The sequence below is a fragment of the Sciurus vulgaris genome (genome assembly GCF_902686455.1).
Source record: "Sciurus vulgaris genome assembly, chromosome: 4".
Taxonomy (NCBI): domain Eukaryota; kingdom Metazoa; phylum Chordata; class Mammalia; order Rodentia; family Sciuridae; genus Sciurus; species Sciurus vulgaris.
The window spans coordinates 24,546,618-24,565,006 of NC_136464.1; the positions used below are offsets into that span (position 1 = coordinate 24,546,618).

The window sequence follows — 18,389 nt, forward strand, 5'->3', positions numbered from 1 at the left end:
TTCTGAAGGAAGCTTAATGTCTAAGGCAAAGTCCAGCTGCAAAGGCAATGCATAAAAATCATTGATCTACTTGGCAAAAATTCTAGCTCATCTTTTGAAGCCTGATCACACTGCAAAAGAGTGTGTCCTCCTTTAACCATTTATGGTAGACTTAACCACTCCCTCCTCTGATGCATTATAATATGTTTCCTTGGACACAGACCAAGTCTTGTTCAGCTTTGGATTCCAGTGCCTGGGACCATACTGACCAGAGTAAGTTTTCAATAAATGTTTGCTGGATTGGTAGCAAGCTGGGCTTATTTGCACTTGATCCTATGTTCAACAGCAAGAATCCCAAACAGGCTTCATGGTTAAATTTATCTTTATTTGCCAAGGAGACTTAAATGTGCTCTTAAGCTCAAGCCTGTCTCCTAAGATCCAGACCCATAAATCCAGCTGCCTGACAGTCTTCTCATCTGAATGAGATGCCCCAAACAAACTGATTGTCTTTGGCCAGAAATCTCTACTTTTTCTGGAGTTCCTCTCTGCTTTATTAACACACCCAGTTCCCCCTTCCTGCTCACATGCCCAGCCACTGAAACCAAAAACTTGGAAGCCAACCTGACATTTTTTTTTTTTTCTTATCCCAACATCCAAGCAAACACTGAATCAGGTGGATTTCACCTTTCTAGAATTTCCATAACTGGCCCTTCCCCATCTTCTACCACAGGAGGAATCCCAGGCCCTTGTTACCTCATGCCTGGAATATCAAGTTGGTCATTTTGCTTGCTTTATTTCAAACATATGTATGCCCCACTTAAAAAATGATGAATAGCTCCATATGAACACACACTACATAGTTACTACATAATATTCCATCATATAAATGAACTTTAATTCACTAATAAGTTTCTCATGGTTGGCCATCCAGGTGGCTTCTCATCCATTTTTTTTGGTAAAGCAAAGTGACATTCAGCTTTCTGAGATCAGTCTTATCCTTCCCTTAAATCCAGCCTCCACACCTTGTTCCCTAAAGGCTATTTCTAGGACAGAGTGCATTCAATGACTTCCTATTTTATAAAGAAAACAAAAAATTCCAACTTCAGCCCAGTGCCTAGCCCAGGAGCCCTCCCTCGAGTGATCCCTCACAACCCTTTCCTCCTGAGCCACCACCTCACAAGTGCTTTTGCTCCACTCCCACCAAATTTGTTGGGGCTCCCTGAGCACACCTCACTGTCTTTCAACCCTGTGCAGGGAAGGCCTCCCCCATCAATCCCCACCCTTAATCCTCAGCAGACCCCTAATTATGTGCCACCCACAGCTTGAATATCAGCTTCCCTCTGAGCTTCTAGGACCTGCGAGGCAGAAAATCAACAACCTCTTTCCTCCTATGACCCTGGGTACCTGTTACTCTTCTGCCTGTGAAAGCAAAGGCCCCAAGACACAAGAGACACCAAAAGATATTAAATGGATGAGTGACTTTTTTCTTCACTCCAGCTAATCCAGGGGTTCTTGATGCTGGCAACACAACAGAATCATTTTGCAATCTTCATAAAATTTGGTTGCAAACATCTGAAATGCTCCAAAATACAAAACTTTCTGAGGGTTAACATGACACCACAAGTGGAAAATTCCACACCAACTTCTTGCAGTCATGGTCCAACACCAGGCATGTGATAAACTATTGCATAGATTTCCTTCAGGGCTGTCTGTATGAGATATATATAAAACACAGATAAATTTCCAATTTAAAATTAGGTCCCATCCCCCAAATAATTCATTATGTACTAAATAAGCAAGTATCTCAAAACCAGAAAGAAACCTGAAATCCAAACCCTTCTGGGCCTAAGCATTTTGGACAAGGGATACTCAACCTGTGTAAATCCAGGACCCCAACTTAGGTATGTTTAAATAGTTCCTTAGGTAAGGCCTAGTGGGTATGTTTTAAAATTCCTCCAGGTAATTCTGAAGGGCAGCCAGAGTTGAGAATCAATAAAATCAATCCCAAGCCCTTTGAAAACAATGATACATGTTTTCTAGAACTCAGTAGAGTATAGTGGGTTCCAGTAAAGAATCCTGAGTTAAACTTCGTTTCAAACCTAGGTCACCAACTTTCTAAAGAGTGTTAAACCTCTCTCAGTCTTATTTTGAACAACTGAAAAATGGGGGTAATTATAGTATTAGCTAACAAGGATCAAAGGACTACTTTAAGAATTAATCGTGGCCCTGGGTTCAATCCCCAGCACCGCAAAAAAAAAAAAAAAAAAGTATTAATTAATTACCTGTGTCCTGGTATACAATAAGTATGCTACAGGCTGTTACTTACTATTCCTTATTAGTGCCCCTCAGTCATTTTCCATCAGCACAGACAATGCTCATGTACTACCTGAATGTTCTGCTCGGAATCTCCATCAGCTCCCTGCAATTCTAACTGAAGTGCTGTGACGTACTGCTAAGATCATCCTGGTAGAAAGAGGTGCAAAAAGTGTGCTTTCTCAGTCTTGGCTGCTTTCAGAGGTAATACGAACTTGATTTTGACCTCTTCTATTTCTACAAGCTGAAAAGAAACCATCCTCAGGCCTTCTAAATCAATGCTAACCACCAAAGCAGGTTGCAAATGCCAGTCAGCAAGCCTGGAACACAGTATACAGAGGCAGATCTGTCCAGCTCTTTGGCAGGAAGTAGCAGAGGCGTAAGCCAGCAAACTTTTGGTTTTAAGTTTTAAAAACTAGAGGTTTCTTTTTTTTTAATTTTAATTTATTTTTATTGTAAACAAATGGGATACATGTTGTTTCTGTTTGTACATGGAGTGACAGCATACCATTTGCGTAATCATACATTTACATAGGGTAATGATGTTTGAGTCATTTTCTGTTATTTTTCCTCCCCCCACCCCTCCCATCCCTCTTTTCCCTCTATACAGTCCCTCCTTCCTCCATTCTTGCCCCCCTCCCACCCCCCATTATGTGTCATCATCCGCTTATCAGTGAGATCATTCGCCTTTTGGATTTTTGAGATTGGCTTATCTCACTTAGCATGATATTCTCCAATTTCATCCATTTGCCTGCAAATGCCATAATTTTATTATTCTTTATAACTGAGTAATATTCCATTGTATATATATACCACAGTTTCTTTATCCATTCATCAATTGAAGGACATCTAGGTTGGTTCCACAATCTGGCTATTGTGAATTGAGCAGCTATGAACATTGATGTGGCTGTATCTCTGTAGTATGCTGATTTTAAGTCCTTTGGGTATAGGCCAAGGAGTGGGATAGCTGGGTCAAACGGTGGGTTCATTCCAAAACAACTAGAGGTTTCTATGTAGACAGAATGAGTGCACTTACCTGCATGATCACAAAAAAATTGGGAAAAAAAATTTTTTAAATATCTGTCACTCAAAAGACTCATTAAAAACACAATAATTGTTAAAACTACTGATACCATACATGTGCCCAGCCTGTCTGTTAGGCTGTAAAACTCAGGGACCCAAAAAAACAGTCCCAACTCCACACCAAAGGACTTGAAAAGCAATCCACTATCTGAAGGAGGTGAAGAAGCCCAGAAGTTATGTTCTTATAGACATTATTCCAAACCTAACTGTCCATGACAAAGGCCTAAAAGACCTCTTGTCTCACACATATCCCAAATCTTCTCCAGCCATATAGAACCAAGATAAGAGGCCTGTTAGTCAGAGAGAGGGGCATGGGGTACGTAAGTTCTAGGATCCAGTATGCTTTAAGTTCCCTTAGGTTATCTAATGCAATTAATCCATAGGCTGCTACAGAGTTTCAGGAATTGGGAGAAGCAACTCTATTTAGGAAAAAAAAAAAAAAAAATGAGGGATAAGATATTGCAGTGGAAAATTCCATGGAGAAAGGAAGATTGAAGCCAAATGTTGAAAGAAGAATAAGATTGTGTAGGTAGAGTGCACATTTACCAGTGAGAGGCAAGACACAAAGACAGGAAATAGGAAAGATGCTAACATTTGCAAGATTTACATGGCTTATCTCACTGATGCTCAAAAGACCCCAAGAGGCAGTCTGGCAGGCTTCATTTGTCACCAACACAACTTCTATCTGTGTCACTCCTTTTTCCTTCCTAACAGAACACTTATTTTGTTGCAGTATCCCACTCCATGTGCATGTGTGCTTGGCCCTACATTGACTCCCTCAGCCAGCAGGGCAAATCCTAGCCTGGGCAGGACACACTGCTGGGAGTGATGGGCTTCTGGAAAGCCCTACTTCATTTAAAAATGAGCTGTCTTGTTATTCCAGATGTTTTCATTTCTAGGTATGATGCTAGACCCTCTGCAACAATCCCATCCATAACATATACATCATATATAAATCAGCCTGAGGACAAGGACCAAAGAAAAGAAAAAGGCAAAGAACCTTGTCCTTGACAATGTCTTTGAATCAAAGTTTATCTACCTGCAGCTACTTGCCTTTAAACTTTATCATGAGAAGTAATACATTTCCCCTGTTTCTGCCAAGTGTAGCAGGGTTTTCTGTATGACTTAGAGTCAAAGCATCCCAGCTGGTGTAAGGAGGTATGATCCCCTTTGAAAGAAAAATGGCCAAAGGTTTGGAGCAATTAAAACTTGTCCAATGGCACAGAAGGGATGCTACTGAGCAGGGCAAAGAAAAGCCTGGACAGGTAAGCTCAGGATCATCCACTCTACCAGATGAATTGTGTAGACTTTCTCCCATGGACACTGGAGAGCAATTCAAGGTTCCTGAGCAAGGACTGACATGATCAAAATGACAATTCCTGAAGATAAATGTAAAGTTCTGACTGTATCATTTTTAAAAGGATAACTGAGTGGCAGTCCACTTCCTCATCCTTCCTTCCTTCCTCATTTCCAATGAGGGTTCAGACCCCAAATACTTGCCCTGAGACTTCATGGTAAACTCAACATGCTCAGGCCCAAAGGCAAGCAGCTGGGAGACTGAAAAGCAATAATTCCGATAGCTACTCAAGAGAAGAGTGTGTCACCAGCGCCCCAAACCATTTACAATATGGCTTAGGGTCCAGCTGAAGTCAGACGAGTTTTCCAGACAGACATGTCAAGAAGCCATTAATGCCAAAAATCTCAAAGAAATAACTTTTTACAGCCTTGTGTCTGCAAGGCTGGTCTCCCTTGAGCTCTGGAATGCTAATGCCCCATGATCTGCGATTAAGGTGGGGTAGCTGAGACCAGGAAGCCAGTGTTCCATTTTTTCCAAGTCTGGTTTCCAAAACGAATCTGTGTGCTCAGTTTCTGCTCCACTATCAGTTTCATCCTCTCCAAAGGTCCAGAGTGGAGTCAGGGAATCTTTCGTGCATATGTGTTCCGCTGCCTCCTCTGGGATGATTGAAGAGCTGAGGTTCAGGCCAAACACCACTTTGGATAATTGCATCCTATCTCTCTGCTACTCTTCTTATGTGACTGTCCTTCTTTTCTGGTCCCACTTGGCTCCTTTAATCAGTCAAGTGCCTCTCTGCTACCTTCCCCATAAGCAAAATGTGTCAATGACCTCACAGTCCTAGTCCTAAGCCCTGGGTCTGGGCCTGCCTTGCTCTCTATGGCCTGACTTGGTTCCCATTTCTGCAGTCTCTTACCATCAGGTTGGTCTTCCTGTTTGGGGCCTTTTCCCACCCTCTGTGTTTAAGTAGATCTCCAATTTGGAGATTTTCTCCATCCTCAACCTTGACTCAGTCTTTCTTTATATTGTGTTTAAGTAGATCTCCAATTTGGAGATTTTCTCCATCCTCAACTTGACTCAGTCTTTCTTTATATCTTGCTGCTCTGAGTCCTACTTGTCTTTGGGGATCTTATTTATCCATGATCACATGCCCTTGGGTAGGTTCCCCAACAGGGCCAACGTGAAAGCTTGACCTGGTCTCTTGTAATTCCAGTGTCCTGGAAACTCTAGGCTTACTGGGCAAAGTAGGAAGCACCTCAAAGTTCCTAGCTGTCACTGTCTTCTGCAGCTCTTAGCTGTCCTTGTCTTCTGCTGGGGTCTGCCTATGCTGCGCAGTGTCTTTCTGTGTAATCTCATAGGAAGAGGCCTAAGCTCAAAGGCAGAAATCTGATTTCCAAGACCACAGTTTACCCTGTGGCTACGAAACCTTGATAAGTGGCTCCCCCAACTGGGTTTTGGTCTCTTCATCTGTGAAATGGGAGCTTTGAACCCAACAAACTTGGAGTCACCTGCCTGCTCCATACTTCTCCAAACAGACCACTGGATGCCAAGAGAGAGTCACAAGTGTCCAGGCTGAGTGTCCATCATAAATGGGCAGATCTTACATGAAATAATTCCTTCTTCATAGTGACTCATTATCCTGAGATTATGATGATGATAAGATGGTACTGGCAGCTATAGTGAGAGCGAGAGAATCCGGCGCCATGTGGTCGCTGTGGACCGCACTGCTGGGGCTAAAATTGGGGGCATGGGCTGAGCACCCGCATCTCATCCACCTGCGGCGGTTAGGGGCCCCGGCGCAGGACGGCACGCAGCGCAGCCCGACTCCGGTCTTCTCTGCCGGGCTGAACCCGGGAGATGGCGCGGCAGGTCCCTGCGTGTTTCCTTCTGCACGGTGTGCTGGTGGCCCAGCCTGGCCAGATGAAGGCTCAGGACCTTCGCGGCAAGAAGAAAGAGGAACTGCTGAAACAGCTGGACGACCTGAAAGTAGAGCTGTCCCAACTACGCGTCGCCAAAGTAACAGGTGTTGCGGCGTCTAAGCTCTCTTAAGAACCAAGTTGTCCGCAAATCCATCGCCCGTGTTCTTACCATCATTAACCAGACTCGAAAAGAAAACCTCAGGGAATTCTACAAGGGCAAGAAAATACAAACCCCTGGACCTGCGGTCCAAGAAGACATGAGCTATGCGCCGCCAGCTCAACAAGCACGAGGAAAACCTAAAGACCAGGAAGCAGCAGCCGAAAGAGCAGCTGCACCCTCTGCGCAAGTACGCGGTCAAGCCTGAGGGTCACGGCACAATAAAACAAGAAAACTGGCAAAAAAAAAAAAAAAAGAATAGTACTAAGTATTATTAACTAGCTGGGTACCATGGTCATCACCGCTAAGCATTTGCAAATGTTTCTCATCGAATCCTCCCACCAGCCTAGGGTGGTGCTAGTATCACCCTGATTGCACAGATGAGGAAAGAGAAGCTTGGAAATGCTTAATAATGTGCCCAGGCCATAACTTCTAAGAGACAGAGCCAGGATCACTATACAGCAGCCTCACTCACTATACAGCCTGACCAAGTGGAAAGTGACCCTCCAGAACCCAGCCAGCCTGCTCCCTGTAGGGCTGCCAAGTAAAAATGCCAGAGCATGTCATTCGCTCTAGCCAATTACTGAAGGCTGAAGCTTTCCCCACAGGCCATTTACTGCCACTATTCACCACACTCAATTGTTTGTCCTATGATTAAAAACACTCAGTAGTACCTTGGACATCTTTTCTCAGCAGGGAACATTTTTCATAACTTCTTAGCACAGGACCAGAGCACTATTGGATTAGAAGGAAGTACATCCATTTCCATATCTAGCCTCCTTTTATAGATATGTAAAGAAAGAGGCTCTGGAAGGTCAGGGTACTCATCAATGCCATGGGAAGCCAAGAAGACAGTGTTAAGAGCATATTGCTCCAAAGACAGGCAATCAGCCTGGTGCCCCAGTCTGGCTGCTGCCCAGTGGGAGGGCTGAGTCTTCTTGCCTCCAGAGGCCTCTTTCTCTGTTTCTTCCATCTCTGTCTCTTTCTCTTTCTCTCTTGTATAATGAGGACAGAAGCATTTACCTGCATGCCTTTAGTATGAGAAAAGTTCTCAATATATGCTAACAATTATTGATCTTTCTCATTTCCAACTTGGAATGAGCCCCTGGTCCCCATGTCTGGTTAGTAGTTGCTGCCTGCAGTCCCTCAGGTCTCCAGCCACCAGCTCTCTCCTAGTTCTCACTCCCAGATGAACAACCACTTAAATATGTCTGCCTGTCCAGGTCTTAAATGCCTGCACAGTGCCTTCCATCCCACAAGAAGATCCATAAACATGTGCTGTCAAGAAGGATAATCTGTACTTCAAGAAGGAGCAATGAATCTGATGCGAATCCACAGGTGGAAGTTAGTTACCATGGGCATTCAATAGTGGAGGGGCTGTCTGGGGTCTGGAGCAGACAGACCCCAGATATGAGTTCCTGTCCTACCAGCTCTACCTGCCTAATGGAGCTTGGGAGAAGATAGGTAGAAACTTGCTTTGCACACACTACACAGGGCTTGGCGACCATCTTTTTAAATTATATGAGATATAAACCATTAATGGATTCCTGAGAAGGGTAGATAGAGAATGAAATAGAAAGAAGCAGAGGGGGCAACTTTTCATTTGCCTGATGGCAGATAAATAGGTACAAGGGGCCTGGCAATGGAGACATCATTCAGCAGAGGAGAAAGCCAGACAGGTGCATTTAACTGGGGAAAAGGAAGTCAAATTTCTGGGCAGAGCACCTTCTCTGTGTCAGGCCTTCTATCTGCATTGCATTATTTAATTCTTATAGCTGTTTAAAATAATAGTAGTAATAAGAAGATTCCCATTTGCAGCAAAGAAGACTAAGGTTTAGACAAGTTAAATAATACTTTCGAGGTCACACAATGAGGTATGGGATGCACTGTAAAGCTCTTTCTTCCACCTCATTCCCACCTGGCTGAGCACTAGCAAGGAACCAGAAATGGCTAACAAGTTCTAAACTGACCACCGCTCTTTCCCATCTTTGGCAGCCCAGTAGGGGAGATAACCATGTGCACTTCTCACACTTTCATTCTATCTAGATCATTTCTTTCCTCTGTTTGGTCATCACAAGACAGTCTGAGCCATTTCTCTGAGTTAAACTCGTGCTGTGGAATGTCAGGGCTGACTGTCCACATCTGCTCTCAGGAGACCCTCCACATGGGACTGCTGGCACCAACTCAGGCCTCCATTCATCATAGAGGCCAGAGTCACAGTCTGCACCACCAGCCCAGACCCTGATGGGGGGGGAAGAGACTTGCTGGCTCCAAACCTGCCTCTGAGCCATTTGGCAGACCTGTGGCTCCCAGGATGCTTGCCCCTCATTAGCCAGACATGCTCACCAGCAGCATGTGTGCTTGGGGCCGACTTCCATCATTCTGACCTTGGGCCGGTAATGGGGGGACAGGCCCAGGGGCAAGGCATGCTTGCCAGTAGCAATCTCTCTGCTTGGTTGAGCTCACCAAGGAAGAAAAAATAGAGTCATTTCTTTCTCTGGTGGTGGTGGTGTTTTCAATACAGCGATATCTACCTCAGGGGCAGTGAGATCCATTTGCTATATAAGTGTGCGCCAGAACATTAGGAAGAACACAACACCCTGCCTTCTCAAACTCTGTGCTAAAATTGCTTTTGTCTGTGCTGCTCAGGAAACACACCCAGAAGGTCCAGTGAGGGTGGAGCAGGAGGAAGACAGGGTGGGTGGGATGCTTCACTGGGGCTCCTCCCAGTCCAGGAGGCTGTTGCCAACCTTCCTTACACATAGCCCTGGTGCTAAGAAGCCCCTCCTCCGAAGCCCACTAGGACTCCTCACGCCTTCTTCCCCGAGTACCTACACCAGCCCCAAGCTTTGGGTGACCTACACTGCTGAGCCCTGCTGGATCTCTCCTCCAACTTGTAATTATTAATTCCAACATGCCCACTAAAACTTCCCTGCCCTCATTCACCTATGGGATTTTTCTTTCTTCTCTCTCCTTCTCCAAATCCCAAACTTCCTTCCAAAGTCTGCTTCATTTTGCCTCCACCTTTAACAGGCTCTGCTTATGCCACAGGATGCCATCTTTCTTCAAGCTCAGTGCCATATCCATTCTTTCGATGGAGATGTGCTGCCTTCCTGTCAAGGGCCTTCAAGGTATGGAATTCCCATGATCTCCACTGGGGACCAGGTTTTGGTTTGCTATCTTCTCCCTCAATACAGTTTGACACCCTCTCCTTTGGGTTATTGATCTTTCTCATGTCCGACTTGGAATGAGCCCCGGTCCCCGTGTCTGGTTAGTAGTTGCTGCCCACAGGTCCCTTTGTCTCCCTGTCCTGTTACCAACTCTGCCCTGGTCATTACCCTGTGACCTGGGTGACATCTACCCCAGAATGGCAATCCCTTCTTCATAGGCTCATTGAGCAATGAAGTTAATCAAATGACCCAGCAGTGAAATGAGACCAGCAGATACACAAGCCAGCAAATGTCTTTTACATTCTTGCTTCAGCTCAAACCAGAGTTTGGCAAGGGTTTTCTTTCCTTACTTTTTGGCTCTGAAGTTTCCATAATACTCTTTAGTTGAAATTTTTCTATACACATATAGAAACACATGTATACAGATACACATAAAACCTAAAATCGATAAAAATCAAATAAAAAATAACTGGTCAAACTCCTAATAAGTATAGTAAGTGGTTATTTTTATTATTCCTCTTAAATGCATGGATACTGTTAGTGCAAATTCTATCTTTATTCTTAAAAATATGATATATTCAATGCAATCCTAAAGGGCACTTTGGAGAAAAGCCAGGCTACAGGTTTATATTCTCCCCATTTTCAAATAAAATGCAAAAGAAAAAACTAGTAATCATTTTAATGAGTCTTTAAATAAATTCTTGGCTAGAGTATGCTGCAGTAATTTATACAGGGAGCCACATACATATATTTGCTGAGAAAGGGACTTTGTGACTAAAGAGTGAATTTCCAAGAATTACTCTAGATTCCTTTTCCTTTAAGTGATTAGTTTGAATCGAACCAGGCTTCATGGCCTCTCCATCACTAGGTCACACTCGCAAAGGCGGATGGAAACTTCTGAACCAAGTGTCTTTCCCTTATTGATCCTCCTTTCTTCTGACTTCTTAGCCCCTGATGAGGTCTGATTCTTTCCCTTTGGGGGATCAGGGGAGGTGGTGGACATGCCAAGAAGAAAAAGATATAGGTTTGGAATCCGTAAACAAAGGAGGTTTGATCCAAGTACCATTCTTTTCTTCCTTCACTTCTTTTCACACATTTTCCTCTGAACACATCTCCTGACACATTGCTCTAGCCTCTTGGTAACTATGTTAATTTATGAGGCAAGAAAAACGAGATGGCTGTGAATTAACAAGAGTGGGACCATTTCTCTCCATCAGTGGAACAATCAATCTTTCAGAGGCAGGCGGCAGGTTTGGTTTTAAGAGGCAGGGAAGAAGATGGAAAAGAGAAGGTGGCAACGTGCCTCCGGGTCAAGGTAGGATGCGAGGTTCCTGAAAGTCCAAAGGCTCTTGAACCTGCATCCTCGCCACTGAAGTTGGAAGCAGGCAGCTGGGCACTGGAGGGGTAGCTCCCTGTGGTCAGTGCCAGAGGCTCAGGCAGGTAGCAGGGCCCGTGGGGGGCCTGGATTCCAGTCTGTAATCATGATGCCAGCACCACCCAAGGAGGACCAATCAGTGACCGTGCCCAGCAAGCAAGTCTTGCATGTTATCCTTTGGCCCTAAAGAACACTTTGTAAATACCAACCTTTCACCCAGAGACTGATTTATGACCCAGAATATGGGATTGATGTAGGCCTTCCAGACCCCAAATCCTGATCTCTGCATCCTCATCTATTGAAAATATTTCAAAATATGGAAATTTCATATCAAAATCTATATAGAAACCTCTTATTAAAATTAGAACAGAATATTAATAATAACTGGCTACACCAGGCCCTCTTTTTCACATGACAGTGGCTGTTTGGAACTTTATGGTGGAAGTCCCTTTGTGGAAGGGCTGCTCAAGTCCCTGCCTGGCCCACACCCTCAGCCCCTGCATGCCCTGGACCTGAGGCTACAGGTCTACATACGTGGATGTTTCCCCATGTGCATCTTGTCTGCCCAGGTGGATTGCACGTTTCTGAAAGCCCAAAACTCCCCCTCAAAACACTCTGCTCAGAGCCACACACGTAACAGATTGCTTAACAGCCTCAAATCACCGCTCCACATTCATTTTTCCCCTGCATTGCCTTAGTGTAAGAGACTTTAATATCTGTGAGTGGAAGGAGTACTAGCCTGCTGTTTACTCTCCCTGACCCTCCAACAATCCTGGGAGACATAGGTCAGGGAAAGCGGGAGTCCAATATTTTAAAATTCTGTGTTATGTTTTGTTCAGAGGTTTCCCTGAGGTGTTAAAGAGAGCTCAGGGTTTCAATGCCGTACCTGGAGAAGCACATGGGCAACACCCAGCGCCGACCCCACACACGGCGCTCCGTCAACAGCTTGGCAGAGCAGGCTTGCTCATGGGCGAAATCTGACTGGTAATTCCCATTGTATTTCTGCAGGGTTGCCTGGAAGTAATTATCTTTCTCATGGCAAATCAATTAGGAATGGAGGATCTCACACTCCCTCCCTCCTCTGAGAAGCTGCTAATCCGCTATCACTAATGAGCAGAAGATGTCAGGCAACAGGTGACTCCTAATAGCAGGATGACTGAAACTCACCTGCTCTTGGTACCTGTGCTGTGGCAGCCAACTCCCACAGTCAGAGTGGTGAATGAGAATCCTGGACCCCCATTTTACCAGGAGTTTCACAAAAGGCAAGTGGGTTACCTGTTGCACCTCAGTTTCCTCAGCTGCCAAAGGGGGATAAAGCTACAGGCTCAAGGGACTAACTGTGAAACTTGAGAGTACATAGTAAAACCAATGTTCTTTTAAAAAAGAGTATATAGTAATGCACTGAGCACTATGCCTGGAACTTATCAGAGCTCAGTAAAAAGAAGGCATTATTCTAACCTATGGCAAGACTGGGCAACCCCCAACCTGAGTCCAGAGGTAACATACTTCCACTCTGCAGCACTCTGGTCGCACTCCTTGGCTGTCAGACCCGTGCATTCTCTCCGCGGTTCTAACACATTGTTTCCAAGCTGCAGGTGGCAGTTGCCTTTGAGCCAGAGCAAAGAGACCACAACATGCCTGCATGGATCCTTACTCAAACAGATTCACCCCTGGGAGTCAAACCCCTACCTGGTCAAGGCACACAGCTCTCAGCCTGACTGTCTAAACCACAGCTCTGGTAACACAGACTTGATGCTGACACTTGCCATTCTGCATGAATCTGAGGACAAGACTCAAACATCAGTCACGAATTCTTTGGACCCACAGATGTTTATCACCTTCAAGGAGAAGGAACTGGTCAGCCTCCATCATAGCAAGGCCCTTCCTCTGGGATACAAACCCTACACACTCCTGCTTCCAGAACTAATACACTGCTCTTTATCTTCAAAGTGCCAAGCTCAGAAACATCCAGAAATGCTGGGTTCCCTTAACAAAGTTGGGCTCAAACCCAGGGGATGAGCTAATTGGCCGATGATCAGAGAAAGGCAACAAGCCAGTGTTGCAGAAGTCACATCAAATACAGTCAGGCCGGGTCAAGGTCATTAAAATAATGCTGATGCCACCACTCCACAGGATGACCTAGGACAACTCCAACTGGAGAAGCTCTGGGCATTTCATATCAATACCCTCATTTAGAAATATGATAAAATAACACATCCTGTTCTCGTCTGTGAGAAAGACAGTGCCACTAGCCCACATCAGAACTCCCTTAAGGAAGCCCAGAATTATCCAATGTATCTTGATTAATTTGTCCCCCACAAACCCCACTGGGAAAGCTGTTGTAGTTCCATCATGTATGGTAATAGAGCCCTGGAGTAATTTACCAGAGTCCATTTCCTTATCATTCCTGCTTTCTAAAGTGGCTGAGAGATTAGAGAACAATGTAGATAAACCTCCTAAAAGGAGTTTAGTAAAGTAGGTGCTGCTCTTGCTAACTAAAAGTATTACTGGTGGAAAGAAACTATACACAAGTAAACACTTCTGTTTCTACCTAATGGCTTATTAACAATCTGTATTTGGAGATTTTTATGTTGTCAAAAAGAAAGTGTTAAAAAAAGTCAACAGTTAGCTTTGGGAGCAACTATATAAATACAAGCACAATTTACTGTTTTGCCAGGGGCAACAGATCTCATCTGATGTATTCATAGCCTCCAAGGAAAGCAGCAGCCATCTGTTAAATAAATAACTCATTAGGTGAAAAGCAAGTGCTTCCACAAGATTAACTGAAAAATCTGCTGGAGCCCACTGCCATTAGCTGGCTAGTGAACACGGGGAGCTAAAGATAATTTGGGTATTGAAAGAATCAAAAGACTCTTGCTTCATGCAAGCTCAGAAAAGAATCCAGGTGACCACAGGTTTACCCTTCCAGATAAACATAAGAAGGAAATATTTTTTTTAAATGCACTATACAATCATAATGATGCAAAGTTCTCAATTAATAAAGGAAGCATTTTCATTTCTATCAGCCTGTCATTTTGCAGAAGAGGCTTGAGAAAGGGGAGTTCTGCTAAAATCAACACTCTAAGAGGAAGCCATAGTGTAGAATGTGTGTGTCATTCACATCCTGAGGTTCCAAATACAATCTAAGCCACTTGGCGCAACGAAACAAATCTAATTTCATCTTTCCTTGGATGATTCAGAAAGTACTTCAGTATCACACAGGAGCCTTATGAACATTAATTTCTGTTGCTATATTTAAAAAAAGAAGTCCATAGCATCAGTCTGTCATTTGTCTCTCCCCAATCTGAGTGAACGAGTGTGTGTGTGTGTGTGTGTGTGTGTGTGTGTGTGTGTGTGTGTGTGTACTTTCAGCTTTCTGGGTGGCAGTGCCTCCTAGGTGGCAGTGAGCTGTACTTCAGTGATGTTGCTCAGATTAGACAAGTGAAATAGAACTGAATTCTGTTTACTGGGAAATAATCCCTGTGAGAAATTGCTTAGGAGAGCCTATGGCCTGGTTGTCACCTCTGGGAAGGACAAATGGGGATGGCATTTCTGTGCTGGTGATTTCCAAACCACAGCACCTGACTTTACCTGCCCTTCCTCTCTCTCACTTCCAAGAACTTCAATGTTGTGCCAAGGAGAGTTCACAGTCAGGAGCAAAAGAAAAGGACAAAAGACCCCAAGAGACACCATTGTGATAGTTTCCAAAAGGCAACACACATGACAGATGGAAACCAAAATAGATGTGAGCAGGTATGACCCTACCTATGTCACTGAGAAAAATCCTTGCCAAGACAGCTGATCCATCACCTCCATGAAAATATGACTAGTCTTCTTGTTGTCCAAATAGAGGTCAGAGATCAGTGCTAGTGGGCATCCTCCATGTGCCAAATACCCAGTTCCTGCTCCACCAAAAAAAGCACACACCCACTGGGACTCTATTTGACCCCAAGTCACTAGTGAAGGGATGGGAGAAAAATGAGAGTGGGAGTCATGAGAGGAGCTCACTGATCAGTTAAGTAACCTGGGTGGTCAGCCTCCTCCTCCATGAGGAGAGAAGGTGGAGAGAGAATGAATACAGAGTATCACTGGCTTAATTCAGCTAACTTTCAACACGTGCCCATCCTACATTGCTGCCAACTGTTGGTTCCAGATCACAAAGCAGTTTTGACCCCTTTGGGCTACCACTATGTAGAAGGAAAAGGTACAAAGTATGGGCCAATGTGAATAACACTGTGCTGAGCATGCAAGAGTCCTGGGTTCAGATCCTGCTTCTTTTTTCTACCTGGCCATGTGGACATTTCTGCCTTTGGTTTTCTCATCTGTAAAATAAGCCTGTTATCATAGACATTTTTTTTTTTTCTTTTGGTACTGGAGATTTAATCTAGAGGTGCTTTATTACTGAGCCACATCCCAGGCCCCACCTTTTTTATTTATTTATGTATTTATTTTTGCATTTTGAGACAGGATCCCCCTAAGTCACTTAGGAGCTTACTAAGTTGCTGAGGCTTCTCTTTAACTTGTGATCTTCCTGCCTCAGCTTCCCCCGCTGCTGGGATTACAGGTGTGTGCCACCACCCCCAGCCTAGATGAATGAGCCTTATCTGAGACTCCATGGACATCTTGGACTCATGGGTGCAATTTGGGGTGTTCACAGACTCCTCAAAATATATGAAAAATTTAGGGGCAGAGCCAAGTTTCTAAGAGGAGCCTAGAACTTGTCTCACATTTGCAAAATGGTCACAGTTCAAAACCTGTTAATAACCACTGGAATAGATGAAATGTATAATCCCTTCCAGCTCTAAATCCAATAACTCAAGTAACAAGACTGAAAATGTGAACATGGCAACCCTTTGGGACACAGAAAACTAAGAGCTTGACCAAACTCAGTAACAGGGGCCTTCACAGCCATCCTAATAAAATAACCAAGGCTTTGGCATTTGGCCAGTGGGCACAACCTGGGGGGTCTGGGAAGCCCTGGAGCTGGCTGGACCTCTGGGATATCAATCACCAGTGTTGAACCAGGAGCCAGCAATTCTGCTTCCTCTCCTTGCTGTGGGTATTTAGGGGCACTAAGGAGAGAAGAGATGGAGTGTATGTTAAGATGCTAAGGGTCTGAGTCAGAGCTGATCCATGCTGAACTGCATAAGTGATCATTCTCAGTCACAGCCTGGACTCTACCATGTTGGAATCAGGGATCTGGGATGTGTGTGGAAGTTCACTCCTGAGCTTAACTGGAAGGAGGAAGGGTTTTAAAAGCTACTGGGAAATGCAGGTTGAATTGCAAGAGGAATGCCTGAAGGTACAATTTTTGATCTTTACATGGTCATTTTGGTGCAGGTCTGCCTAAATTTCTAAACAGTAGAGTTTTCCTAGCTGGGAAAGATCATGTTTACCCAGATTCAATACATGAATTTGATTGCTATAACCAATCATTGTTCCATGGAATTCAGGTCTATCCCTCCTCATAGGACCCCATGGCCAAAACCTGGCCCTACATGATTTCACCCTGGTTGCTAGTCAAAAAGAAAGAAGCAAAGAATCCAGGGAACCAGTACTGTCCTCTGGCTCAGAAGTAGCTCAGGATGAAGTTGCAGATTCAGAAGCCACCTCTCCTTCCTCTGGCAGGAAGGGGCTCCCCATGAATAAGTTTCTCCCAGAAACTAGACCAAGGTGGAGACTATACAAAGACTCAACCAGAGTCCAGTGGGCTCATGCTTGAATTCTAGATCTGCTACTTACCACTGTCTGAGTCAAGCTAGAGTGTACTTATTGTCTCTGAGCTTCAGTTTCTTTACCTGTAAAGTGGGATAAGAATCATTTCTACTCCATAGATTCCTTGTTAGCACAAATGAGAAAAGACATACAAAGCACTTAGCAATGAGCCTGGCACAGGAGAACCCTTAACATGGCTATATAATTTCACTGGTGGCTATACTGCTACTGCTGCTATTAATATTATTCCTATGCAGGCTCTTAGAATTATACTGTGTGAAGTTCTGAGCATATAAATCAGGTACTCTATAAGTGATTCCATGGTTACTGGGCTTTTTCTTAACTCCTGGCCCTAAGCAGCAGGAGAGCCCAGGGCCTTCTGACCTGCCTCTTACCTTTCTTTTGTTGGTGGGATTGACGTAGAGGTAACTGAGGACAGTCTTTAAACCCACTTTGTCATTCAGCTTTTCATAGGTGGTGCCGTAATCTGTTGACCTGCAGTAAAAGAGAAAAAAAGAAAGGGAGAGATTGTTTTATCAAATGGGGTTTGTGTTTAAAGGGGAGCCAGGCTGTCCCCTGACCTGTATCTTTGTTCCCAAATCACATGAGTGCTTAAAAGTGTTCTTCCGAGATGAAAAGCCCCATTAATTTGAGAAGAGCAATTAGACTAATGCACCTGCTTACTACCTGAGCCTGCTCCGCTTCACTCCCAGCCTTTCACAGAGACCTACTTTTGTCCCTTTGTGAAGTTGTAAGTAAAAGGAGCCACTGGAGACTGCCTGCCTCCCATGAGGCTCACTCCATGGCTCTCTATAGAGTTCTGAGCAGGGGCACAAATTCCCTTCAACCAGCCCTCTATACAAGGGCATTGAGTGGAGGCCCCAGGAAAAGAGGCCAGACTGTCTCCCGAGGTCACTTGCGTGCAACCAACCTCACAACTCGTCTTCCAATCCTGAAGCAAGGGGTCCCTCAGAGAAGCAGGAAGCGCTCAAGACTTTGTGCAGTCCAATGGCCAAATAAGACCCCACTGGGCAGAAGGTCTGATGCTTTAGACCTTCAGGAGCAACTGTGGTCCAGGGTGAAAAGCCAACGACATGGATTGCTTCCAGTGGGTCATCATTCTAGTTATCCTGCAGGCTACCTGCTCCTCCTTTGAGCCTAATTTCTAGTGGACTGGTCTCACTGCTGAAAATACAGGTAAAGGCTCCTAGAGCAAAGGCAGGCAAACTTCTGCTGGTTCTTTCTCTTCCATCCTGCCCTCCTCTGGTGGAGAAGGAAGAAAAGGTGCCAAATGGTGGGACGTGAGTGGCCACTGATCCAACCACACTTTCCACCTTGCCCCCTCCCATCCACCACACACCTCCCACTTTCCAGACCACCCTTG

At 44.6% G+C, this 18,389-nt stretch overlaps 1 protein-coding gene and 1 pseudogene across 3 annotated transcripts in view; one reads left to right on the forward strand and one right to left on the reverse strand.

The window, feature by feature from the left end:
* SORCS3 (sortilin related VPS10 domain containing receptor 3) overlaps window positions 1-18,389 on the reverse strand; it is a 582,251-nt gene that overhangs the window by 309,268 nt on the left and 254,594 nt on the right. For both annotated transcript variants that reach the window (XM_079135987.1, XM_079135988.1), the window contains exon 3: window positions 17,401-17,500. In XM_079135987.1, coding sequence (XP_078992113.1) covers window positions 17,401-17,500 — 100 coding nt within the window. The remainder of the gene's footprint in view (window positions 1-17,400; window positions 17,501-18,389) is intronic.
* LOC306660198 (large ribosomal subunit protein uL29-like) lies at window positions 6,527-12,400 on the forward strand (annotated as a pseudogene). Its single transcript has 2 exons — window positions 6,527-6,942; window positions 12,299-12,400. The product of its transcript is annotated as a large ribosomal subunit protein uL29-like (transcript).